The 26,280-nt window shown below is 47.9% G+C and overlaps 9 protein-coding genes across 9 annotated transcripts; 6 read left to right on the top strand and 3 right to left on the bottom strand.

The window, feature by feature from the left end:
• Positions 1 to 397: 397 nt before the first annotated feature.
• On the bottom strand, positions 398 to 2,794 carry LCP9604111_5053 (purine-cytosine permease family protein; the record flags this gene model as incomplete). Its single annotated transcript, XM_039072821.1, has 9 exons — positions 398 to 481; positions 541 to 1,246; positions 1,303 to 1,416; positions 1,473 to 1,545; positions 1,601 to 1,751; positions 1,815 to 2,277; positions 2,501 to 2,518; positions 2,571 to 2,739; positions 2,788 to 2,794. The coding sequence occupies 9 exons, from the start codon at positions 2,792 to 2,794 to the stop codon at positions 398 to 400; spliced, it is 1,785 nt and encodes a 594-aa protein (XP_038929024.1).
• A 385-nt stretch (positions 2,795 to 3,179) lies between these two features.
• LCP9604111_5052 (SANT/Myb-like DNA-binding domain-containing protein) lies at positions 3,180 to 4,161 on the bottom strand (the record flags this gene model as incomplete). The annotated part of the gene is made up of 6 exons (XM_039072820.1): positions 3,180 to 3,221; positions 3,285 to 3,368; positions 3,426 to 3,458; positions 3,519 to 3,566; positions 3,640 to 4,009; positions 4,157 to 4,161. The coding sequence occupies 6 exons, from the start codon at positions 4,159 to 4,161 to the stop codon at positions 3,180 to 3,182; spliced, it is 582 nt and encodes a 193-aa protein (XP_038929023.1).
• Positions 4,162 to 7,105: 2,944 nt separating this feature from the next.
• On the top strand, positions 7,106 to 8,207 carry LCP9604111_5051 (ER lumen protein-retaining receptor; the record flags this gene model as incomplete). The annotated part of the gene is made up of 3 exons (XM_039072819.1): positions 7,106 to 7,205; positions 7,274 to 7,584; positions 7,644 to 8,207. The coding sequence occupies 3 exons, from the start codon at positions 7,106 to 7,108 to the stop codon at positions 8,205 to 8,207; spliced, it is 975 nt and encodes a 324-aa protein (XP_038929022.1).
• A 2,267-nt stretch (positions 8,208 to 10,474) lies between these two features.
• Positions 10,475 to 11,748, top strand: LCP9604111_5050 (uncharacterized protein; the record flags this gene model as incomplete). The annotated part of the gene is made up of 4 exons (XM_039072818.1): positions 10,475 to 10,561; positions 10,636 to 11,325; positions 11,424 to 11,489; positions 11,551 to 11,748. The coding sequence occupies 4 exons, from the start codon at positions 10,475 to 10,477 to the stop codon at positions 11,746 to 11,748; spliced, it is 1,041 nt and encodes a 346-aa protein (XP_038929021.1).
• A 1,142-nt stretch (positions 11,749 to 12,890) lies between these two features.
• On the top strand, positions 12,891 to 13,535 carry LCP9604111_5049 (putative C6 finger domain protein; the record flags this gene model as incomplete). The annotated part of the gene is made up of 3 exons (XM_039072816.1): positions 12,891 to 13,076; positions 13,157 to 13,417; positions 13,494 to 13,535. 3 exons carry the CDS (start codon positions 12,891 to 12,893, stop codon positions 13,533 to 13,535), a joined length of 489 nt encoding a protein of 162 aa, XP_038929020.1.
• A 319-nt stretch (positions 13,536 to 13,854) lies between these two features.
• LCP9604111_5048 (uncharacterized protein) lies at positions 13,855 to 17,872 on the bottom strand (the record flags this gene model as incomplete). The annotated part of the gene is made up of 4 exons (XM_039072815.1): positions 13,855 to 16,216; positions 17,172 to 17,467; positions 17,534 to 17,656; positions 17,717 to 17,872. 4 exons carry the CDS (start codon positions 17,870 to 17,872, stop codon positions 13,855 to 13,857), a joined length of 2,937 nt encoding a protein of 978 aa, XP_038929019.1.
• Positions 17,873 to 18,122: 250 nt separating this feature from the next.
• Positions 18,123 to 19,194, top strand: LCP9604111_5047 (Bax Inhibitor family protein; the record flags this gene model as incomplete). Its single annotated transcript, XM_039072814.1, has 2 exons — positions 18,123 to 18,649; positions 18,711 to 19,194. 2 exons carry the CDS (start codon positions 18,123 to 18,125, stop codon positions 19,192 to 19,194), a joined length of 1,011 nt encoding a protein of 336 aa, XP_038929018.1.
• Positions 19,195 to 19,945: 751 nt separating this feature from the next.
• On the top strand, positions 19,946 to 20,541 carry LCP9604111_5046 (RBM8 family RNA-binding protein; the record flags this gene model as incomplete). Its single annotated transcript, XM_039072813.1, has 2 exons — positions 19,946 to 20,191; positions 20,314 to 20,541. 2 exons carry the CDS (start codon positions 19,946 to 19,948, stop codon positions 20,539 to 20,541), a joined length of 474 nt encoding a protein of 157 aa, XP_038929017.1.
• A 998-nt stretch (positions 20,542 to 21,539) lies between these two features.
• LCP9604111_5045 (putative glycosyl hydrolase) lies at positions 21,540 to 23,183 on the top strand (the record flags this gene model as incomplete). The annotated part of the gene is made up of 1 exon (XM_039072812.1): positions 21,540 to 23,183. The coding sequence occupies one exon, from the start codon at positions 21,540 to 21,542 to the stop codon at positions 23,181 to 23,183; it is 1,644 nt and encodes a 547-aa protein (XP_038929016.1).
• Between the last annotated feature and the right edge of the window lie 3,097 nt (positions 23,184 to 26,280).

The raw sequence follows: 26,280 nt of genomic DNA, 5'->3' as shown, positions 1-26,280 counted from the left end.
AATCCCAATACAGTGTGAACATTATGCTGCGTGTCTGTCTTTGTTCTGTCTCCGTGACTCCTACGTCTCTTTTGTACTATAGTGCTTTAGTAGATGGAATGTGAGTGTTGGTGAGGTTTTTACTTTTGACCTATATCTATTTGGGTTCGTAGTTACTATGATATGGGATATCACCGGTCGTGCTGTTAGTAGGACTTCTTCGATACCGGTGTAGATGAAAAGAGAGAAAAAAAATGTATTTTTGAGTCTATCCATATATCACTTTTGATCCAATGTACATGTATGTATCTAGAAAAATGCGGTGGTATATGCGAAGCCTCAACAGGGAGGTAAATATGCAATGCTCGTCCACTCATATGCTTAGACATGACATCATTCATATACCATCAGCCAATGTTCAGCGACCCACGAAACGAAGTTCGATGAATCTGAGAGGAGGGTAAACAAGCGCAGTCCAACAGAACCCGACGTAAATTCCCATCTAGAGAGTAATTAGTTAGGAACAAATACACACATGATGGGAGATGGGATTTAACTCACATCAGCACCGTATTCGCCGACCAATTTGGCAATGGGTCCAATGTACCACAGCTGCGCCATACACAATACGGCGCCCACCCAGCCAACGATAAAGGCAGTGAAAGCCGCAATGCCAATGGGTAGCTTTGACGGATCCCGCCAGATGCCCCAGTTGTACCCAGTACGGAGGCGGAAGATGAACCGTTCCTCGAGGACAATAGCAATCCAAATGACAACCCAGTAGCCCATCAAAGCGAGGAAATTGGTGAAGATCTCAGAGAGGTTGCTGCGGCCAACGAGCGCGCAGACAGTATAGATAATGACGGCAATGGTATTCCAGATGACGCGCGGTACGGCCTCGGCGTAGCGACCGAGGATCTGGAAGTCGATGCCGGCGGAGTAAGTGGGCGCGACGGTATTAGCGATCAGGCCTAGGGCGCAGATAACCGAGCAGAATTTGCCGAAGCCGTGCAGCGGGCCGAATCCTTCGACGATTAGTGCTCCTTGGCCTTTCTCATAGGCGGCGGAATACTCTGGGAACGTGGGTATGCCTGAGGCTAACCCGACGCCGCAGACTAGGGCCATCGTGAAGGAGACAAGAAGGCCTGCCAGGCATAGACTGAATATCTTCAGCCGAGAGGTGTTTTCGGGGTAGTAGACGAAGAAGTCGGCTGCTAGTGGGGCATAGGTGATTGCGGCACTCAGACAGATGGAGAAGAAGGATAGCCTAGGACCATGTTAGAAAACCGGGCTTCGATTCTTAGTTGTAAGAAGCAGACTCACCTATTGCCAGCTACTGTCCGGGAATCGCCAATAGAGGTGGTTGACAAGTCAAACTTCACGGATGACACCCCGAAAAGGATGCAAACCACAATTACTTGGGGCAAAAATGCGAATCTAATGAGGCCCGTCAGTGACATTGTTCCTCATGGCAATAATCTCTCAAGACTAACCGTTCATAGTAGTGAAAAACTTGGATGCCGAATGTGGCAACAGCCCAGCTGATAACCGCAATGATCACGATGCCTATAATATCAAGATTAGTATCACTATTGATGTATGAAGTTTTCGGAATACCCACCGACAGCCACGGACATGCCACCAGGGGAGACAGCAGACAATATTTGTCCGCCAACGACGCAATCAATCAAGCCGTATCCAATCATCTGAATAAGGTTCAATAGAACAATGATCTTGCTAGGCCACCAGCCCATCGAATACCTTCCGAATGCCTAGTCACCGATTAGCCCTCTCGATCAAATAATAGTCCAACGGATTCAATATGTGCTACGCACCAATGTTCGGATCCCGGAAACGGGCCCCCATGTGGCCATCCAAGACGAGACGATGGAACCAACTAGAGAGCCAAAGACAGCACAAAGTGCCGAGTCTAGGAAGTTGAGACCATAGACTGCAGGCCCTAACATCCCGAGGGTGATGTTATTGGGTGCAAGGTTAATGGAGATCCAAAGCAAGAAGATTTGCAGATACGACATCCACGTGTTGCGCTTCATGCGCTCATCCACGGCAACTCGTTCGATACCACGCGCTTCTAAATTATACTCGACGAGCTGGTTCTCAAAAGCTCTAATAATGGAGCCCAATCGTGATCCAACGGGATTGCGGCGATTGGTCGTCGTCTCGGGGTAAAGTGCCTCATCGTTGTTGACCACGCCGGGACTTTCAGGCGCGAATTTCGTCAGGTCTTCCTTGTTGGAGTGCACCGCTAAGGTGGTGATTTCATTTCCTGAAGCCATGCTGCGATTCTGTTAGTATCACACCTATTTCCTGAAGAGAGGAAAAGCGCATTGAGTCCTTTCGCTGGAATTACCCAGATCAAGTTTAACCGTATATTCTCAGAACGACGATAGTCGAACACCGGTCTTCATGCAGGATGCTTGTCCTAGATACCTTGATCGTGAGAGATTGCCACACTACTCGTCTTCATGATAGCCGTCCTTTGTGGCACAGGTTGTGTTACCTTCCGAGAGAAGAGGCACTATGACCAACGTCAGCGGACTTGATCAGGCAATCACACAGGCATATTTCACCTTTGAAAGCAGAGGATATTCAAATCCAAAACAAAGTGAGCAGCAGGTAATAGCAGGTAATCAATTGATATGACAAGCACCCGATTTCCAGGGGGGGCAAAATGGAGAAAGATTTGATTGCCGCGGGGAAAGAAATGAGATAGCCCGCTTTGGCTTTTTCCGCCACCACCTTACCTGACATACTACATCCATAGTTATTGTACTAGTTACAACACACAAGCCATTGGGTTTCTGATTTCTGCTTCTGCAATTTCCTCGGACTGGGACCAGTGGGAATCATATGGTATTGATGGACACAAAGCGCAAAAAAAAAGCAGCGCTGTCAAAACCAAAGCAGACAACGCCTGGGAGGGGGAAGGGAAACATGACGGATCGCAAAACAAAATGCGCAGGTGTTCATATAGCGCATATAAAAGAAATTCGAGAATAATATTGAAAAATATTCCAGATCACCAACTCCATCTGCCTTGTAAAATCAGTGGCCTCCAGCGGCCACCGATGAAACTTGCATCGCTCTGGAATTGCAGGGAATCCGGAGGAGAGAATGCCAAATTCATAAAAGATGCTAAGAAAAACAATATCATCACTTCGTCAGAGGCATCGTGGTAGTCAGACGTTCTTGAAATGCTCTTTGGCATACTGTTCGCAAGCCTGTCGGAGAATATCGAGATTAGATGCGATGCACAATGACATGCAGGAGATTCCGGTGCTTACTTTGGCAGGCTTGCCCACTTTCTGGCCGATCACCTTCCACTTGTTCGCCTCGTACTCCTTGATCGCCTCCCGAAGCTTCACAGACTGTGCGACGTCAGGAACGGATGCGACAACGGACATTAAAAGGACTCGGGATCATACCTCATCTTCGGCAAATTCCGCGTAGTGCATGTCCTGCGCAAGGTGTCAGTAAGACGAGACGTGGTATTACCCAAATCGCTTAATATTGCGTACCTTATACCAATGCTTCTTGACACTGCCCTCGGTTCGGGTCGGGAAAGTCTGCGACGGGTAAGAAAAAAAAGGCCCAGGTCAGCAACCCATAGTTTCAGCCTATAAAAAGCCGCGCGCGCACCTTGGCAATTTCACTCCAACTGCGCCCGGCGTCGCGCATTGTCTTCAGCCTTTGCTCCTCCTCTGCGGTCCATGGGGTATTGGTGCGTCCCTTCTTCTTAGGCGTAGACTCAACCGTGGGAATGGCACCGGAGTCATCAATCACACCACCCGAAGGGTTCCCTTGGCCTGTCATCATGGCTGACGATCCCGTGGGAGAAGGAGGACGTTTGCGCGAAGCGCCGGGGTTTTGTTGGGATAGAGAAGCAGTCGGAATCGGGATGCCTTCAAAGGTTGGGACGCGGTGGAATGGATGGATCTGTTGTTGCGAAAGCATATGCGGGGGGGCGCTGGTTGTTGACGTCTTGAGGCGTTTAGATGTCGGGGGGGAACTAATCGGGCAACAAGTTAATGAATAGTAGAAACATAAGATGAGGTAAGGCAATATAATAAGAACGCGACCAAGTGCACTTGAGTTCCAACCCAGTCTCCCTCCTACAGCTGGAGGCCGGACGGAGATCACAGACGAAGGGACTTACGACATGGTGAAAGACACACGCGGTTTTCAATCACCCTGTGCCGATTCATCTGTACATACAAAAAAGGCCGCGTAGAGGGAGGGGTGGTTAGCAGGATCTGGTACTGGCGCGCCTTGGTCAACTCGGAAGCGTTACACTAGAGACGATGACACAGGCGCATCCCAGGCAGAACCAGATTGACAAAGGTAACAGGGACAATATGAATAAGTCGCGACACGGATAAGTCCAGACTCCGACCGGAGTGATTTAACTCCTATGTGGGTTGGCAGTCAAAGGGAAGGGCTCACAGGTCAAAATCGCATGGTCGAAGCGTCGATTCGGGGACCTCGAATTCTTCCGAATATGGGGAGAACATGAGGCTGGGTGATGGGGTTGACTTTGAAGGGAAGGCAAGGTTAAGGATAGGAACCAGGAAAAAAAGTAGAGACTTTAAAAACACCAGGAAGGGAGAACGAGATAGAGTGCAAGAGAGTGCGAAAGAGAGAGACAAGGTTACAGAGAAGAGAAAGGAGGAAGAGGAGAAGTTGTTGTGAGGAAAGGCAGAGCGGGGATGGAGTCACCTCATATCACAACAACCAAAGTAATAATAGCACTGAAGATATCATTCGAGACGGTTGATACACTTGATAGAGTCGATATGGATTCTATAGATTATCTAGCTCGTCTATTTTATATGGATTCTCGAGTTTCTATTGCTTCGAGGCGTTAAATGCGTCGAATGTTTTGGTTTCTTTCATCTTATAACCAGGCCCTCTAACTATTTCCCTACTATGTGACCCCTCTATTATTCTCTATACCTCCGTCTTTCTTAGAATACCCCCTTTATATTCATCTTTTACTCCCCCAATATCTAACGTAGATTATTCATGTCAAATTAAAATTCAGTGCTGATTCAAATGCGCCTCCAACCACTCCCCCTCCGGTGCATTCCACAACCCGTTCTTCTCTGGCCTAGGAACCGATGCGCGGACAGGGGCCCTGTCGCAATTTATGCCTCGTCCTGTGATCCAATTCGACCGACATCAAGATGCAGAAGCAAAGATAACTACGTCCGGCAACTTCCATGAGACATTTGGGCCGAAGAAACCCGCGAGTGGCCTGTTCTAGAATCCGGTGACCCGGCGAGATCTCACAACACCGTGCGAGGATGACAGGACACGCCCAATGCGAGTCAACGATGCGCCCGAGGGCCTAATTATTGCAAAGGCATCCAGTGGCCCCGGGAATCATCCCGCAATCATCATCGTTCAATTGACAGAAGTAGAAGTCTCCGTCCAACCCGAGACTTGGCGGGCTAGATCAGCCACAGGACGGTTTCGTGTGAAGCCACCGGGGCACTTCCCCTCTCTGCCCCCCGTGCCATTCGTTGATGATAGAATATGCGGTATGGGGTAGAGAGTCTGGAGGACCCTATCAGCATTTATCTTTTGTTTTAGCACGGGGTTCATCAAAGGCCTGTATATATTCAAGAAGCCCAGCCTCTTAGAATCCAGCTGGCATTTCCTTTTTGTCACACACACAGTTCATCCCCTTGTTAGTCTCCAATTGGTGGCAATTGACAAGATTGCTAGTGTTCATTCAAGCCGACTAGGACTACAGAATTTCCTGGCATTGTTTGACTCGGAGATATCAAATGGTAATGATCGAATATATCCGGTTAGGTTTGAAGATGATGCATGCAAAGGATCAGGTGTGCTTAATGTTTCCTGGTGCGGTATATCAATGCAACAAGATACTGCCAAGAGTCGCTGGGGTTAAATATGACTTGCATCACCCCGTTTTAATCAATAGAAAAGGCCGCCTTATCGAATCTAGGAATATCAAGCCCCTAGATCAACACAACGAAAAAAGATACATATTCTATGCGTTTCAACGGATGGCTCCAATATTCGTGAATATAGGCTAAAACAACAAAGGCTTCTATCAATATGACCAATTCCTTGCTCATTCACCCGGCCGACTGTTTCGACCGTTCTGCGATGATGTAGGATCCTTCCGGTCAGGCCAAGCCTCATTCAAAATCAGTAATCATTACTTCTGGGAATATTGGCAAGGCTAATCATGACTATTGGGTAGGTATTCACGTTACAGCGATTATATCTGCTTTGGGAATCCCACCGCGTCACCTGCATCACCTAGGGCATCTAGGCCTTCTCGAATCCACTACGGTCATAAGCGCAAATAAATAGATCTTGGTCTTGACTAGAATGTCGGATTATCGGTATCACTCTAGAAGCTTAAGAAGAACCTCGAATCAAGGTTTGATAACTCAAAAATTTATCTCCTAAGCTTATATATTTGCTCCTAAACATCCCCGCATCTTTCCTTGTTCCAGTTCATCTCCTCAAAAGTGTTTGAGAACCCCTGGACTATGGCTTGCTAAGAGCATGATCAATCACAGTATGTTTGGCCCTTCAATTCGATTGTCAAATTGTTTACTCCGTATGTTTCATATACTAACTTCACATGTTGTCAGTACCCCAAATATGTACATCGAGATCGCAATGTTGAACAGCACATGTCAACCATAACTGGAGGCTAGGCAACCAGGTAGAAACCCCGAGAATGCCAACTCTTCCTTTGTCTCATAAATCAATTCACCATATTTCTCGCCGTCTAACTAGTTGACCAGCTACTCGCGATTTACGTGCTGACGTCAACCTCACGTGAGAGGACACGCGGCCCGAGCTCATGTGGATTGCGGATAACGAACTCCCCCAGTCACTCTAACAGCGCCATATACCTTCACTCATTGTATCTTCCTGGACGTTAATCCCATTTTAGGGAACGTATATACGCAGAAAACAAGTACTTTATTGCCCAATCTACTCGAGATTTCTTTTTTATCCCATTCCTCCAGATACCTGGCGCCGACCTCAATGGTGATAGCTTGACAAGTGTCCACACCTCCAACTCATTGTTTGATTGTCCGATCACAACTCTCCAGCCATGGTGACCTGGAATGTCTTTCGGATTATTGCAGATTTGTCCCATGCAGGCTCAATATTTATCCTGCTCTGGGCTATTCACAGGAATAAGAGCGCCGAGGGTTCGTATACCTTTGTATAAACCGATTACCTAGGTACCATGCAGAGCTTACTGACCAATTCGATTTAGGCATCTCACTCCTCACGCAGTTGCTTTACGGCCTCGTCTTCATATTTCGCTATCTTGATCTACTTTTTCCATCCACATACACGGGAGGCACGTGGCACAGCATCTGGAATGTCTGCTTCAAGCTCTTTTACCTCATCTCGTCCTCATACCTGGTCTTCCTGATGATGAAGGTGTACCCACGGACAAGAGAAAGGGAGCGAGCTTGGAAGCTCGCTTTGTGGTCTGTGGTAGGGTCCCTTGTTTTGGCCCCTATCTCCATCTGGCTCTTCGACAGGTCCGACAGCAACTCTTCTGGTTACTGGTTTCTTGAGGTAAGTTGAACAAGCCGGAAGTGTTCATATGGTACAGCTTAACTGATCCAATCACTTAGTTTTGCTGGGCTTTCTCTATCATTCTGGAGTCTGTGTGTGTTTTGCCGCAGCTCCTTCTCCTTCGCCAGACCACTGTCCCGACGGTGATCGACTCGTACTACCTGCTTGCTCTGGGCTCCTACCGAGCATTCTACATCCTAAATTGGATCGTCCGCCTTTCCAATAAGGAGCCCTTTTATGATTGGATCGCGGTCGTATTTAGCATTGTACAGACTGCCTTTTATGTCGACTTTGCGTGGGTGTACTATTCGCGCCAGCGAGTCAAGCTTCGCAATGGCGGTGTCATCGACTCCGAGGACTATGGGAACAGTTGGCTGGTGAATCGTGTACTGAATTTCCGGGCCTCGCGAGCCTCTACAGACGAAGAACAGCACCTTCAAGACGAGGAGGAAGGGGCGGATGGTCAATCTAACCACAACCGGTGGGGTGCTCGTGGTATTTCCATCGCAGCTGACGACACTCTGGAAAGCACTAGTCACAATAAGGCACATCGTGACAGTTTAGATGGGTTTTCGGGAGACGAGGACGAAACTGATGACCACCGAGTGAACAGTTCTCGCTGATTGATGATATTCTACGGCAAATTCGGTCACAGCATGGCATATCTACATGTCAGTCAGGTTGGTCATTAGATGTTGCGCAGGGTGGGCTCTAAACGTGTTGACTGCACAGGAAGACCCGCTCCTACCGTTCTAGTCTGGTTATATCCGGGATTTCATACCCACCGTTTGATTATCGGGCCTTTTTTTATGGTAGAATCAGGAAATGAGAAAATCTACGGAGCAACGGAATGTTCCGCATTCTGGCCCCAAGTCCATGGGGACCTTTTTTGCTCAGGCTACACCGTTTCACGCTGCTACCCGGGGATCATTTGATGTCTGATGTGACTAGTAGTCCGCTATGGATTGAATCTCCTTTATTCTCCAACTACGCTGTAGTCAGTAGATATTTACTGTCTCGATTCGCTCCAATACACGGGAACCGGCCGCTACACCGGTAGTCACGTACCGGGGTTAACCCTGCCGAGAATATTACTGGGATATCGTGCGTATTCCAGCACCCAAAGGAGCATTGGGCCGCAACAAAGTACATATGCATGCACCCTGAAAGATAGCTATCACATACGATGATATCGTAGGAACATCAAAAGTCCCCCCAAAGGGCGCAAATGAGAATAGACCCCAGAGCTGACTTGGGGGCCAAATGCACTTCCCTTGCAAAACGAACCAGAAGAAACATCCCAGTCCTCCAAAGTTGGTTTGTCACTGTCCAAGATTGGTGGGAATCCATCAACTCCCAAGATGCAATGTGATAAGAAGATAGATCCAAAAGAAATGAGCGTATTATTCGAGGTCTAGAAACGCCTGGCTTTTTCTCGGGCGGTTAGCAGCAGGACGTGGCTTGGAGAGCTGACTCCGGAATCAAACGATCACCGCAGATGTGGAGATTGGAGATTGAGAAAAAGCAAATAAAATAAAATAAATCAATAGCATCATAATGAAAGTTCCAGGTTGTCATGCATTCTCGCAATGAGCCGGGTGTCTGCATGAGCGCTTAAGCCGTGGTCGTGGATTCCCCGTGGACCGAGTCACCAAGCGGCTCGTGGGGTTCCATCAGCCTCAGAAGGACTTCGGGTCATCCGTGGCCAGTCGCGAACCGCCGGTCATTGAACAACGCCTCTGCATGGGAAATGGAGAATGCATGGAGATTTTATGGAGAATGTACTTTGTAAAGGGATCGTGATCCCTCCATCTTCCCAATAACCGGTGTGTTGGAATCTAGTAGCGTCTAGATGAGGGGGGTTTTTTTTGCTTCTTCCTTTCTTCCCGTGGGGCCTGCCAGATTAAACAATATTAGAGTAGATGACATGACCTGTGTCGAACATCCTTATGAAGAGGAGCAGTTGCGCATTCATGTCTAACTAGAACTAATTGCAAGATCCGGCCATGTTACAATACGCTATGATATGCTATGGTATGCTACAACATCCTACAATATGCTACAAGATAATATAACATACAACTATTATATTATAATGCTGACTCTATGGTCATTATAGTTTTTGATGGGTCCAAAATTCATGCACTGGACCTCTCCAGATCTCTAAGCGCTACGCTTTGGCTCCTTGGAAGATCATCCACAACCCTAAGCAACACGTTTTTTTGTTTTTTTTTCTTGCCTGCTTTTTGGCTTTTTTGCATCTTCCTTCTGGCCCGTTGCAGTGGGCCTGGGCTCATAGAGTCACCTTAATCCCTATTCGCAATGCAGAGTCTGATCCCCGGGATGGATATCAGCATTGAACTAATGAGCCCGCAGCGCTAAGACATAGGCTCTCGTCGAGTTTTCATGAGTTTCCCACGTTCTAATGCAGCTCAGGGCTCACCGGCGGTAGCGATCTCTGTTTTGGTGCGCTCTGAGCCTATGATTAATTCCGCGACTCATTGTTCACATCTTACCTCACGAGGCATCCCGGTGCTGGCTGTGATATCTCCCCAAAGTGGAGGTATGGGCGGAATTGTGCATCTTCTTTGCTTTTCAATCTTCCCCTCTTTTCTTGCTCGCATGAATCTTATAAGATCAACTGCTTTCGGTGGTTGGGAAGTTGGATTTTCTCTTCATCATTCAGAGCGAAAGGCCTCGTTGATATACACCAACAATCCCAAAGCTTCAACCATAGTCTGTCAGCCACCTGCAGTCCCACATATTCCCCTGCCTCGAGTTTCATACTTCGTTTCACATTCTGCTGCTTCGGCGTTTATTCTCCCCACTCAGACAACGTTGTCGACCGTGAATCACCCCGTGGTTTATATTCCACTTTTCCACCTGAGTCATGTCGAACCGCTCGGATATCCCCTTCGTTGAACAAATGGGAGAGTACTACGAAGGAATGCCAGCCGATTGGCCTATGATGCCAGCGGTATGTACCTATGCACCTCTAAGACAGGACATTGTATGCTTCTGCGACATGAGCTAACCCCGTTTACGATCTAGACCCCGTACGTGGGATGCTACAGCCCTGACTTCGCCGAGCCCCTAGCCGAACCCGGCATGCTGATGCCACTGGGTGTTCTGGGGAGCTCGTTCCACCCCGGCCCAGAATTCGGTTACCACTCTCAGGGCTACTACGCAGATGCGCACCAGCACATCATCAACGACCCCCTCTCTGCCACAGTGGGTCTTGGTATCTCTGCGCCCTTCCCAGATAATTTCCCCCGGTCTTTAGCCCCCAGTCCCGACGTGTACGCTCCGGGCCCAAGTGGTGTCCAGCATGGTGTGACAGAGGCGCCTAGCCAGTCGCCACAGGGCTCCCCACAGGGCTCCCCAGCCAAGCGTGCCAGACATCAATCCTCGGACACGTCCTCGAGCGAGCAGCCGAGCAATGCCCCAATCAACATTGCTCCTAATCCAGAGGGTGTTCGCCGAATGGAGCAAGACCGCCAGAATGTCCAGCCCTCTTCCCACGTACTCCCTAAGCCCCGGGCTCCAGGCCGTGGACGGCGCGACCCCCGAGCAGAGTATGAAGACGCATTTGTCGAAGATCTGCGAGACAAAAAGAAGGCCTGGAAGGTCGTGCGTCTGGAATTCGAGGAGAAGTTCCAGAAAGAAGCCTCCGAGTCACGCCTGCAGATGCGTCTTCATCGCCGCTACCGCGAGCGAAAGGTGCGCTGGGCGACTTCCGATGTGAGTGCGTAACCCCTCGCAACACATGGTTTAAGCAATATGTGTGGGCTGGAATGTACATGTGTTGGACAACCCGTGCTGATACGCAAGTCTACTAGATCGAACTTTTGCTCGACGCCCATAGGAACTGGGCAAATGACAAATTTCAGTATCTTTCAGACAAGGTGAGATTTCCCATGTCCATGTTCTATAGAGAGTTCTAACATGTCTTTTCTTCTTCTTTAGATGAAAGAGCTTGGTGGTACTAGGTGGTATTCAGCTGATCAGTGCAGAAATCAACTTCGACTTATAGAGGCGAAAGAACAGCATGATCGCGGGAGTGAATCGCCCTCTGTTATGTCTGAACCTACTCCTGTGACACCCGCACCTGTGGCACCTGCACCTACTGTGTCTCGGAAACGACGTCGGGCTTCAGACTCTTAGCTTCGAGAGCCGTTCGTTGTTTTTTATTTCATTTTTCCCTTATTTCATTTCTTTCTCTTCTTCACATTCTTTCCAGCTTGACTTTTTTCTTTTCTCTTTCAGCCGCCTCTTTCTTTATTTCCTTTTCATTCTAGGATCAATCTGATCGACTCTTCACCCCGATTCTTGCCCCCACTGTCGTTATGATTAAGTTAGCCTTGGATTTGATAGGACCATAGGATACGCAGAGCTGGGAGACATTGGTTTCTATCACAACATTCTTTATATATTTTATTTTTATATTTTATCTCAGATCTCATTATCATCGCTATCACGTTCTTCGTACATTTACTCTCAAGTTCAACGTAGGATGTAGCTCTAGTCTGGCCAATTTTTCGACCCGCTAGCATTTATAACGCCGTAGATGAGGACTACAGAGATGATACTCGTAGTCATGGAAGTTTGAATTAGCCATCGAATTCCCAAAGCTCCTCTGATGGGTGATATCTTAGTTTGTTTTACAATTTGGAATATCTCCCACGAAGAAATAATGTGTATGAATAAGAGTGGAGCTGAGAAGGATAGCCTGATGAAAGTTTTATTGCACTGTCAAGTACTAAACCCTTACTATTGGGCCATGAGCGTCTAAGTGGGAAATAGTTCCACTTACTCTTAGACAGTATAATCATTAAGAAGAACCAACAGCACAAAGACAAAGAGCATTTTTAGAAGGCTAAGACAATTTCTAGGACAATAAGGAAGCATCCCACGTGCAAAATAGCTAAGAGTATACAACAATGGCTCTGTCAATACTCTGATTGGGAATCTCTAGGCATAACAAAGCAAACATGGTGAGACATCAGTCCAATTGGTTGTTATACGCTCTGTTGAGACAGCGAAGCCATCTGAAAAAAAGGGATCTTACCAGAGACAAAGGCTTTGTGATCAGAATGAGATCAGAATCGGATCTTTTCTCTGGATAGAAGGAAAAGAAAAAGGCAAGAAAAGTGAATCCTACCTGAAACTAGCCTGAAAAATGAAAGGCAAGTCCTCCAAGATCTCAAACCCAGACTAAAAACTGTTTCTTCGGTGCTTTGCATAAGAAGACGGGATGAGAACCCATTTAACCATCATTTCCAAGAACAGCACCATCCAGCCTCATCATGGATACCCCAGACTTTACAATGCCGGACGACGAGCCCATCAACGACGATCCTAGCGAGAATGGCCCGAAGCCCAAGAAGACTCGCCGCAGCCGCTATGACCCAGAGCCCGACTGGTCGGCCATGGTGCGTTCCAAGGTCACGAAGTCCCAACATCGTGTTGGTCAGGCCTGTGATCGTTGCAAGGTATGTCTATCTATCATATTCCGATACCTCGTTTGCTTTGACTCAGAGCACCATGCTGACGCGTTTGAATCGATATGTAGCTCAAGAAGATGAAGTGCACGCCCGATCTTAGAGGCTGCGGTTGTTGCCTTATCCTCAACATCCCATGCAAAGTCACTGACCGTGTCACCGGTGAGACCTGGGTGCGTGGCGAGGCTGGGCGGATGTGCGCTCTTATCGAGAACCTCCGGAAGCAGAATATGGATCTAAAGGAGCAGATCGCACAGCTTCAGCAGAAGAATTCACAGCTGCAGAACTGTCTGGACGGCTCCTACAGAGCCAATCTCATGGACCACTACGAGGTATGTATTTATTCATATCTGCTAGGATCCACATCTTTGTGAGATATCCACGGTTTGATGCTAACTCAGTTACCAGCCAAACCTTGATCCCAGAAATCATCACCACAGTCTACTGTGACTGTGATGCCCTTTTTTCCATGATTTATCATACCTCGTGGGCTTAGTTCCGTGTTTCCTATTTGTATCGGTCCTGCTCTGGCCGAGATGGAGTGTATAATCGAGAAGATTGGGGTGGCACATGGTGACAAGATTTGTGTTTTTTCGGGGTACATAAATGAAAGGAGAGTTCTCTTACAGTAGATGAGATAATCAAATACTTTCGTCTCATTTCCAAAATGATAGTCAATGGATATATGTGTAGTGTGACCATGTAAGCCCAAATTGTGCACTGGGTATCCATAATAGAAATGCAATGCAAATAACCATCGGCCTTTTTATCAACTGGCATTATTTTTCCAGCAACAACAGATCCCTTTGCTTTCACACCACTCCCTCACAGACGCAGTGCCAACCTCGCGATCCTCACCCACAAGTCCAAGTCCCTCGATGTTGAGCCATGCTGTAAAATCTTCCAGAACAATAGGGTCGTACATGAGTATCTTCTCATGCCACGTCGGTCGATTACGGCTACCACGAGATGATGATAGCGGCGAGAGCCGAGGTTGAACGCGAACAGCTTGGGTGATCTGTGCAGATATTTCTACCAAGCTGATTTCTGTTGAGTCTGCTGTGTAGGTGGTTGCGATGGGTGCAGAGGATGATGGTCTTTTGACTATATTGGAGGAAACGACCTTGCGCTTGGTCGGGCTCGGTGGTGGTGTTTTTGTGAAGATATCCAAGGAGTGGTGTTGTACCCGGCTGTCGGCCTTGGACTTTGAATAGATATCGGTGTAGTGCTTTTGTACTTGACTTGGAGAGGGAGTGATTTCTTCTTCTGAGTCTTGAATCTCTTCTACATCAATAAATGACGTAGAAGTCCCAGTGATAGGCTTCCCTCTCGGGTTTTTCTTTGGGCTTGTCTGGGAATAGGTTTGTAAGGCGGGTGTTGATTTTATCGCGTCAAGTGATTTTCGGTTCTTTATAAATGTTCCAGATTTAGACTTCACCGTCCCCTTCGAGGTGGGTTTCGGAACACTGTCCATTTTAGAGGCAGGTTCTTGTTGTTGTTCGGGTTGGTAAATAGGCTGGCTGCCAGGGGTAGCATTGCTACCATGTTTCGATTCCCAACATTGTTGAAGGAGATCGATCATCTTCTTGCGGCCTCTGACTGCCTTGAAGCCATAATTAGAGATCTGTTTAGACAACTCTGCATCCGTGAACCCGGTATATTGTGGCATCGAGGGCGCCTGCGAGCTAGTTGGCTGGGAACCGACGACTTCAGTCGGAGTATCATTGGCTCTACTTGCAGGTTTTGTAGCATTCGCCTTGGCCTTCGCCGTAGTCGTAGCCATAGCTGTAGCTGTAGCTGCCAGGATCGGAGCCTGAGCTTGAACTTGTGTGTCAGAATCCAAGCCCCTTTTGGTCAAGGGTGGTGATGATGGTCTCTTTTCTGGGGGTGAATCTATGTCTGCAAATTCAAGCTCGAACCAGTTCCTTTGAAGAGGTTTGTGGCTTGCTTGTTCCACACCCTCCTTTGCAGGAGGTTCATCCGTCAGGTCAACCACGTTTAGTGTTTCTGGTTGAATCAAAGATCCTTCGGTGTCTCTGGCGCCAACACACCATAGATTCCTGGTGCCTGCCAACCTTGATACAAAACGAGTAGACGACTCTTGGATCACGCTGGGGTCCTTATTGCGCGTCCCTTCTAGATATGAAAGACTTTCGGATGCATGGATGGCTTGCTGAGTCTCCCGCAGAGTCTGCGGCGAATCATCTCTTTGCAATTGACTGCAGGTGCCAAATACAAGATCTTGATCATTCAGAAGTTCAACGGCTGCTTCCGGGGAAAGTACCGTGAACAAAGACTGTTTCTCTGTCTCTTTGGCCTTTCTTCGTCTACCTTTTGTCGTTCTGATGTCCGGAAGGCAATCGATCACCGGCTCATCCTCTTCTACATCATTTGTTGAATATTGCGCAGTCATGCGCGCAGTCAACGTGGTGAACTTCTTAGGTTTGCCCTTGGTTGTCTTTTTGGGCTTTTCCAAGTTCTCTCTTTGAGCAGACGCCTGATCAGTTGAATCAGAGTACCTTCCATCGAGTGATAATTGGATTTCAGGATTGACCAACTCTATCCGCCGACGTTTCGTTGGTCCTCTGCCATTGTCGTTCTGCAAAAGGTCGCGGGGGTTCAAAGCTAACCCAGAGTAATTATAATCGGATACCAACTTGCCAAATACACCTGTAAGGTTCGTACCATGATCCTTATCTGGGATTTCACCATCGTTCACGGTGACAGTTTCCTCGTAAGCGGTCTCCCTTGGTGGTGTCCAGTCCATCCTTCTTCTCATTGCCTCGTCTAGATGTAACACCTCATTCTTTCCTAAACCATTTGATTCCTTGGGAGTAGATTTGTCGGGTACATCTTCCGAAGGAGATGACTTTGTGGCAACCGTCTTCTTCCCACCTTTGCTCGATTTCTTTGCTGGTTGATCGCCGCTTGTCTTTGTAACTTTCCCAGCCAGAGTCATGTTTCCCGCATCTTTACTCTTGGCATTCTTTCGAGGACGACTTTTTGTTGGTTTCATTGTGTCATTCTTTGTGCCAACAGTCTCTGGCTCGGGGTCCCCAAGCGCAATTGTTCCTGGTGCATCCGCGGTTTTCTGCGCCTTCCGCCGCGGTTTGTTCACCGCGGTTTTATTGCTGGTGTCTGAAGTAGGATCCTTCTTTGAAAATCGCTTTTTCGGCTTCGTGACGTCCTTACAACAAGTATTGTTCGCGATTGGAGTGGGAAAAAACCGGGAACGCGTATGAGGTTGGAACAAATCGGATGTCGAGCGTATTGGTGGTGGCGTTGTACCTCGTGGCAAGACACAAGGTGCCGGCGTTGCATCATGCCTACCTGGCCTTGGTGACCGTGGTGGATTTGGAGAGGACGACAGAATGATCACGTCTGCAATACTGGCCATCGTGGCAAGTCGCGTCTCTGGTGTTTGCTTGATTGATCAGGGCGAGTCGCGTGCACTGCTTGGGTTTGCTATATCAGGACATATCTTAGGCAACATTTATACCTAGGGAAACAGTATAAAGTGTCTGCGAGTTGGGTATGCAGGAGAAGTAGCGTTCGGAGATCCGAGTTCAATATTTCGATCCACAAGGGTCGATCGCCCGCGGTCTTGGCAAAGCTCTATGTACATGCTCAGTAGTTTGGCCCGGCAACCAACTGCATTCACCCCAGCAGAGTAAATCCAGTTTAGACATATTTACGCTGAATGCTTATAGGTTCAATTAATTCTTGATTTGAAGACGCCTTTTTACTGTCCTGTATCACATGAAACAAACGACCAGTGTCGAACTGCCTTGCATCTCGGGAATATATCATTCAATTCATCATTATCTTGACTTCGTGCAAATCCGGAGTGTTCTCAGCTCAATCCTGGGGCTGAATAATAGTAGACCTCTAAAAACCCCATAGGATCTGCTTGTGATTGACGACAGGCATATTCTCAAGTCGGAGCCAATTTGGAGCTCAATGTATCCCACCCCGAAGAAAAACAGCACGACTTGGAGAATGTATGCATTTCCCACTCGTCCCACGGCAGGTTTCAGGAATTTCGAGCACAGTGAATTTGGTTCTTTGGTATGGGCAATTGCTCACGATCCCCTCAGGGCGATTGAACTCAACAAGGAATTTTCAAGTCGTTGCTTAGCCTCATCGTTTTTCTTGGCCGTTGGCGAAGGCAGAGCCCCTAGCTTGTATGCTTTCTTGATCTTGTTGATATCAGACATCTCGGAGAGTGTCTGGTCATCGAAAAGCACAGGTGTTCCTTGAACCGAGCTGTCCAAGTGGGCCGCAACGGATTCGTGTGTTATCTCCGGAGAGACAGAGACCTTGACCACCAACATATCTTTGGTTGAATCGGTGATACCAAATCTACGGAATGATTCGGAGATCTAAGCCCGTGTTAGCTCCGGCTTTAGTGGCAAAATCGTCGCTAACTCCTAAAATTGGCAACCCACATTATTCGTAGGGTTCAATGAGAATACGATCTCAGAATGCACATTGTGAGATTTCAGTCGATTGTGCATGTAATCATTAACTGCTCTGAATACTGCAGCAATGACTTGAGCCCTTGACAGAACCTATTGTTAATGTCAGTTGCCTAGTTCCCTTTCATGGTCCTTGGTGACAACTCAACATACCATGCTTGCATCGATAAATGCATACTCGAATTCTGCCTGACCGTCGAGAAGTTGACCTTTCAGAAAGGCGGCATTTTGAACATCGCGATAGAGAGCAACATGCACGGGCATCAATGGTAGATGTGCCACGCTGATCGTCTCTAGACTTGAGGCCATGACTAAAATCGAACTGAAACCGAAATTAGAAAGTTGATGACGTATGTGTAATCAAGCTGATCTGATTAAACAATCAAGTGAGCCCTGGAGTTCACTGTCTATCCCACTTCTTGATCCACGTGACTAATTCTGGAATTTTCCGGACTTAAGCGGTCGCCGACGGAACATGAGTAATCGCCTCCATATCATCCGCGGGCCCGACATTTAGAGACCTCTTCAATCCTAGCTCTTGACACTCCCCATTGCGAAAATGGCTTTCTTCCTACGGCGCCCGTTCGCTGTATCCTCGGCACTTCGCCAGGTCCCTAAGCTCACAAACACCGCCCGATTCATTCACAATTCTCCCATCAAGCCAACCCAAGCAGCAAAGCCTCAGGGCGTTTCCTCGATCTTCGCCCAGTCTCGCCAGAACTTCCAAAATGCCTTCCGTCGTACATACATGCAGCAGAGTGTCAACCCTGCTCAGGATGGTAACTTGACCCAGAAACTGGTATATGGCGCTGCCATTATTGGTGGTACAATTTTGGCAACCAACTTCATCTTCAACCGTGAAACGAGAGAGGATGGCGGTATGCCCGCTTACGAGCGGAGCTTCCTGAATGAGACTTTTGTGCACACTGGTCTTGGTATCGGTATAATTGGTGTTGCTGCTCGCGCCCTCCACATGAGTGGCTGGTCTTATCGTCTTATGGCTATGAACCCGTGGCTCGTCATGGGCGTGGGTCTCGTTGGCAGCATCGGATCCATGTACGGCACTTTCTACACTTCCCCGGATAAGTAAGTTTTTCACCTTCTCTTCTTTGTTTTCAGGAGAATAATAGCTAACTTTTCAATTAAGCTACGTTCTGAAGTATGGCTGCTGGACTCTCTTCAACGTTACCCAGGCCGCTCTTCTCTCCCCCTTGATGTTCATGAATCCTGCCATTCTCGCTCGCGCTGGTCTTTACACTGTTGGCATGATGGGCTCAATCGCTTTTGTCGGTGCCACTGCCAAGCAGGAGAAGTACCTTTATCTGGGTGGTCCCCTTCTTGCTGGTGTGGCCATCGTTGCTCTCTCTGGTCTCGCCCCCATGGTCCTCCCTGCTACTGCCGCTCGCACTCTGATGTGGTCTGAGCGCGTTTGGCTGTACGGTGGTCTTGCTGTCTTCGGTGGTTTCACTCTTTACGACGTGCAGAAGATTCTGCACCATGCTCGTCTTGCCGAGCGCGGCTTGATTAAGCGTGATGTGGTCAATGAGTCAGTCAGCCTCGAGTTGGACTTCATCAACATCTTTATCCGCATGGTCCAGATCCTCGGCATGGGCAACAACCACCGTCGTTAAGCTCCTTCATATCCACTATATTAAGTGTGCAACCTGATATCGGGTTTGTAACATCAGAATCGTTGTTTCGCCTTCTTTTTTCTCGTTCATTTTACAACCGTGTATTTGATGAACCAACTGTTCATATTTTTTTTTTAATTTTTTTTTTGGTCTTAAACTTTGATGCTTCTTCAGATGGGCAAGACCAGTCAATCACTGTTTTTACTTACCGAGAAACATAGCAGATAGGGTATGTAGTGAATATAATCTCCACTCCCTTGACATTTCTGCTGCATCCGGAAGCATAGTGATAACCATTGGAGTCTGAAAAACTCCGACTTGGAAGTCGACAAAAGAAATATAACACATAACTAGTAATCACTACTGGATAGTTCCAAGGTTGACATAGATATGGCTAATGCTACAATATAGTTGAATACGGTAGATTTTTGGTAGTGATTTAACATGACTGCCTTCGCAACAAGAATATACTGGTTACCTAGCATCTCGTTCTTTGCTTAAGGTCCAGATATCATCTAGATACATGCACATATTGCACAATGCAATGGACTCGAACTTATCAGAGGGGCAGATTGTGGTCATGTGATTGCAAGCTTCTCTTGACGGAGGTTGCCCAATAAGACCGCCCTCCGCCCTCTGCAGACTTCAGATCGCGATACAGACTCATTGACCACTACAAACGTGCAGATTAAACCTCCCAACATAATATCAACACAGTCGCACTAGCCTTATTGCTTCCCTACCTCACAATATGTCGAACGAGATGGAAATTGACACTCCTGTCGCAAACGACGACGCTCCCGAGCAATCGGACCGCAGTTTTGAACCACGCACCCAGGGGAACGCGGTCGCCGTGCGCAGTATCGAAGGATGGATTATCATTGTGTCTAATATCCACGAAGAATCGTCGGAGGAGGATGTTACCGAACTCTTTGCAGAGTATGGTGAAATCAAGAACTTCAGCTTGAACCTTGATCGGCGAACGGGTTATGTCAAGGTGCGCATTCTGAATTTCACAACTACCTCTGAAACGACCCCCAACAACGTTCCTTCTGAAACAAGGGGACCCTTCTTGACTCGCGTCCAATGAAAGGATCACTAACACCACTATTTTGGTAGGGCTACGCATTGATCGAATACTCCACGCTCCCCGAAGCCAGTGAAGCTATCCAGAACCTTAACGGTTACAAGCTCCTCGAACAGACGCTTCGTGTCGACTATGCTTTTGTCCGCCCGCCCCCATCAGGCAAGAACAAGAATGGAGGGCCAAAGGGCCGTGCTATTCGGAATCGCAGCAGAAGCCCCAACCGGAGTCGCAGCCCCGAAGCTGGCGGCGACCGGGAATAAGCCTTCCTGATGGATGGGAACGATAAAAATTGACCTGCATACATTGCTTGTGATCTTCTATTGATACCTGGGCTTTGTTTTTTCTCGCATTTTTCTCTATACCTCGCGCTGTTTCGTTCGAACCTTTGCCCACCCTTCCTACCAGAATTGTCTACAAATGATGGACATATCATCTAGTATTCGCCGGCATGGCCACTCCTCAGTCGAACCTGTATGGGTCCGCAGGTCGAGTGTGGGTGTGCATGGGACACATACACACAATTGGTACGTGCCGGCGCCACGATAGATTGCCATAATGGTATGGAAACCCGTCCTTAACCTTTAACTTCAATCATGCTGACTTCTACTCAGAAATGAAAGGCCGTTTGATGAAAATTGAAAATTGATGTATGAGCATCTGGTCAACAAAGACAACCTTGGACCTCGAAGACCTGCCTCTGGGAGTAATGTACATTATGAAGAATGGTTCTTCTTAATTATAAGCGACCTTCATCATACGCACTTGTCTTGTGACCTATTTGAAGACAAAATCAAAAATGTTAGTAGAGTATTAGTATACGATGTATTAGCAGGATCCCTTATGGGGTGGAATGCATCATGCGATAGCCATGTGGCGCAAGAGTAGAATCGATAAATTATTTTGGATTCTCGAGTGAGTTAGTACATATCGTAGAGTCAGATGGTTTGAATGCTTTTAAGGCTTTGATGCCATACAATGGATGTGGATGTTCACCTGCCCCGGTGCCCGGGTGGGCAGCGGGTCTTGTGACTAAGCCTAACCCTTCCCGGCTTCCCCGCATGGCGCATGAGGTTATCTCTGTCCCTCTTTTTTAGTCGATCTCATTGTGCCCTCTCTACTCCCTATTCTTATAGACGGACTCCAGCATCCTGTGTCTGGGAGTCCTACTCTGACAGGATATATTTCCTAGGGCAGAATGGCTCCCCAATACATATCTTTTACCCCCTTGGGGCTATCACGACCTCTATACTGTATTCTTATGCTATGCTTCCTATCGTTTTCAGCTGCGGCCAATGCGCTGGCGTATCCATCTCAGGAACTTTTGGGAGTGCCTTCAGTTTCCAGTCCCGTTGATGATTTCCCAAAAGTCTTTAGGGATACTGAATCGGCGCGGGAAGCGTCGGTTCGCGACCCCATTCTGAATACCTTACAGGATCTTATCGCCGCCCTGCAGGTGATGCAAGACAAGTATTTTGTGCTCTGGCAGGGCACGTGGCCCACCAGTATCGATTGGACCGCGGCGGTACTGGGTGCACACGTTTCGGCAGCGCTCTCGACTCTAACCTCAGGCCCGCTCGATATCCCCGACACGGATGAATTGCAAGGATTATCCTTCTTCAGGCTCGAGCACACGGTCAACCGATTCTTCAGCCATACTGCCGCGTTCTACTTTGGCGAGAACTCTTTCAGTCTTAGAAACCAGGCCTACGATGACATGCTATGGGTCGTGCTAGGGTGGTTGGAAAATATCAAGTTGCAAAATCTTCACTCGGACCTTCACTATGTCTCCTCCAACGACAGTTCTGGAGAACTGTGGTACGGTACTCAGTTCCAGAACTCTGCTGCACACAGAGCACGCGTCTTTTACGAGCTCGCCTCTGCTGGTTGGGACAAGACCCTCTGCGAGGGCGGCATGATCTGGAGCCCATATTTGACGCCATACAAGAATGCGATTACAAACGAGCTCTATATAGCCGCAAGCATCGAGATGTATTTGTACTTCCCCGGTGATTCCATTGACGCCCCTTTCCTTGTCGACTCGGGCACGCAGCGCGCACGGAAGAACCCATACAACTCTCTTCATCTGCAGGCTGCGGTTGACGGATATGAGTGGCTCAAGAAGTCAAATATGACTGGGATCGGCGGCCTCTATGGAGATGGTTTCCACATCCGTGGCTGGCAAAGCGCATCAAATCCCGGCTCGGGACAATGCGATGAGCTTAACTCTATGGTCTACACCTACAATCAAGGAGTCATTCTCAGCGGGCTGAGAGGACTTTGGCTAGCCACAAACTCGCAAGTTTATCTGCGTGACGGTCACGAGCTTGTTCGCAAAGTACTGCAGGCTACCGGGTGGCCACATACCTCTAGCCAGCAGTGGAAGGGGCTTGGTCGCGGAGGTGTGCTCGAGGACGCATGTGATTCTCATGGAACCTGCTCCCAGGATGGACAGACCTTCAAAGGCATATTTTTCCACTACCTTGCAGGATTCTGTCGACCTCTTCAGCCGCAAGAGAAGCAGTTCCTGGCGGACAGGACCCGCAGAAATGCAGCAGATGACGACTGGGCCGAAGTCTATGAGCAGCATATAAAGCAGTGCCGCACCTATGGTTCTTGGATTAAACACAATGCGCAAGCTGCTCTGGTGACTCGTGACAAAGCCGGCAAGTTTGGTACCTGGTGGGGCCGCTCGTATCATCAGCTGGATGCCAACGAGATCGTGGATAGCAGCACTATCCCGAATGGTGCTGTAGATTACCGCAATGCCGATCATGAATCAACTACAGGCTTCACACCGAAGGACTACAACGATCGTGGCCGAGGCCGCACAGTGGAAACACAGTCCGGCGGCGTCGCTGTGTTGAGAGCCCTGTACCAGTGGCAATCCTATGACGTCCTATGAACAAAACAAATGAACGGTTTGGGTTTGGGGTTGGTGTTTTGGCGGTAAATAGGCACCATTCATTGCATCCAGGGCTTTGAAGCTCTTTTTTTGTACATCCTGCACAGCTACAGTTACTGGGGATCATTATCATATCGTCCAGGTTCGACATTGGCTTCTCAGTAGTTACGATTTTTTCAAACTGGAACTGCTTTCGCATCTTGACAACTTCCCCTGACCCTTGGACCTGCCGATCAAAGCAGTAGTACTACAACGCTAGTCTTTTAATCCGATCCTCTATGGATCTCGCATCGTGCACTTATCAATTTAGCAACACAACGATTGGTGGCAATGGATCCCCAGCTTCCCCATTCCGATGATCCTCTCTGCAGAGCACGGCACATAAAACAGGAATTCAAAAACCAAAACCGGATTACATAGTTGATCGTCGGATCTGCAACAAGTGGACACTGGTGTGAGGGATTACCTATGTTGGGTTTTGCGAGAGACATAGGACATTTTGCGGCCGACTTACAATATAAGACATGTTTCTGGCGATAGCTACACAACGTTGAGGACTCCAGTTTGGGTCTGCTTATGCGATACATGTTGAGCAACTGACAATAATATCTCTGTGTTCCCGGAGTGAAACCTATGCAATGAATGAGAGATCTTTCATGTTGTCTTGCCGCGGATATGATGTTCGATATTGACCCCCAGAGACGATGTGAGACACAGTTCGGCACATTTCTAGGTAAGTTGATTTCCTCGGCTATTATATGGAGATCAAACTCTATTATACTATCTACTTCGGGCCGTTGGAGAGAGAACAGGTGGATGACATTGGATGACATGTTGGATGTTGAATGCATAGAATGACCGGAGGGGGCCTCTACACTGTAGATAAGGTGTATTCCTTCGGATTGTCATCCTTCAGACCAAGCCTTATGAACAGAAGTATGAAAGCGACATACCTTGTCACCACTAAAATGCCAAAACCTTGAATTCTCGTCGCGATGATTGGGCCTTCAATAATACCCAGCATCGAAGAAAGGCGGGAAGGTGGCCACTTAGAACACAGAGAGGGGCAAAAAGAAGCAAAAAGAAGGGAAGAAAAACCCAAACATCCACTCTAGCGTGCGGACTAAACATCCTTGACGCCCCCTCCGTAATGAGGGACAAAAAAACGCGTCCGTATAGGGTGGGGGTTTCGGGAGTCCGTAGGGCACGAATCAACGCGACGAAACATACCTGCAGATCGGCGGGTACTTTGTTTGACCATTATTCGGAGTAGCTCTCTTTGGGACGCCAAAAATAAATAAAAAAGCAATTTCAGGGTTCGCATGATATTACGCGGATGTCTCATGAACAACGGGTGGAATGGTAATAGCTGTAGAAATGTGGTCTGATATCGATTTTGTCTCAGTTTGCCCCGATGGCCACGTTTTTCTTTCTTGCTTAGCGGGAACCATAGTTCAATTAATCTACTGTAGAAATGATATACCCTAAATACTTTATGTTGCAAACCTTGGAATTACCCTAATACCAATCTTAAACATGGTTCTTATCGACTTGTTAGATTACGGCCCAAAGCATGTCACACGCACCCCCCCACCTCATGGGGTTCGGCGAAGAGGGTGTACAAGTACGGAGTACGGAGCACTCCGTACACCTTTGGCAGTTACACCTGTGCTCATGGGGAAGGTACTAGATACGGTAGGTCTGAGCGTATAGTTCAGCGCTGTTCCTCTGAGGTCATCTGACAACGGGACCTAGGAACGCATTTTGGTTTGACAGAGGGGGTGAGTTGGCTGTCATAACCGCATAAGCAAGCCCAGCGGGGCAAGAATAGATTAGTTATGTAGGATGTAGGATGTAGAATGTATACTCGAATATTGATATATTATATTTCTTTGGATCAATCGCATTCTGAGTTTATAGTCTGACGGCTCTAACTCGGCAGGCACGATGAAACCCGATGTTGACAAAGGCGGAAAGACTAGTACATATCCCCGGACCTTGAAGGTGGCACCGGCAATTTGGATGAGGGTCTACCATATCTTGCCGAAACCGGGGAGCATAGCAGAGAGAGTCATTGAAAACGATTTGCTGAGATCGGCATCTATGATGGCACTCGGTTTCACCTCCTTTTTGGCTCGGTGTCGAATAATAAGGAAGCATGTCAAATCCAGTGTCGAAGGTCATAATGAATGATCGTCTGGATTCCAAGCGTTGGGCGCACATTGGTTGCGATGGAGTGGGTTAAGGACGGGAGGTGGTGACTGGTCGCGGGATATTACGACAGGCCCTGCGGAGCAAGAAAATGCAGTTGTGCCACTGAACTTTCCTGGCTAAGTTAGTCAGTTAATCTTCCGCATTATTCTCCAGTGCTGTGGTCAGTTTTTCTCTCTCGGGTTTTTTTTTTTTGTGGCGGTGGAGGCGGCTAACGAGGGGCGAACGGGGATTTATCGTCGGATATGTTTTTTGTGCCTTCCATTACAGTGCAACATACGTTCTATATTGGCAGATGGACAATATGAACCAAAGAAGGACCTTCGGGATCTGTACGGGGGGTTACTGGCACTCTCCTTTGTCCCTCGGCCGATCTTGGCCAAGGGCGGGTATCTACCCCTTGGAATCTTCGTCACCGTATGTTGTACGTTGTAGAATCATGACCAGTATACAACATATCCAACCTCCAACCTCGCCGAGGTAGGTAGTAGAATTGGTGTACTTTGGTATCACCACGATGTATACGGAGTAAGTATCCGCGATCAGAAATACGTTCCTAAGGGGCCAATGATATCCATGGCGTCATTTGGCTCTGAGGCTCGATCGACATTGCATGCCCCCCCCCCCTCTGAAGGACAGGGGTATGGCCACATGTGCAATACTGCATAATACGTGATTAATACGCGATTCATACCGATATAAGATCGGTTTTCTTTTCTTTTTTTCTTTTCTGCTTTATTATTCCCCATACCCGTAGACGGCATATCCGGGTGAGAATAATGCAGGAAGACCCAAGTTCCCGGAGAGTGACTATAAAATATAAAAGAATGCAGACTCCGTGGATCGATATACAATATACACAGTTAATCTTTTTTTTTTTCCACAA

Source organism: Penicillium roqueforti (genome assembly GCF_015533775.1).
Source record: "Penicillium roqueforti strain LCP96 04111 chromosome Unknown scaffold_11, whole genome shotgun sequence".
NCBI classification, from domain to species: domain Eukaryota; kingdom Fungi; phylum Ascomycota; class Eurotiomycetes; order Eurotiales; family Aspergillaceae; genus Penicillium; species Penicillium roqueforti.
The sequence above is the reverse complement of the archived record's forward strand: the minus strand, read 5'-3'. Positions and strand labels throughout refer to the sequence as shown.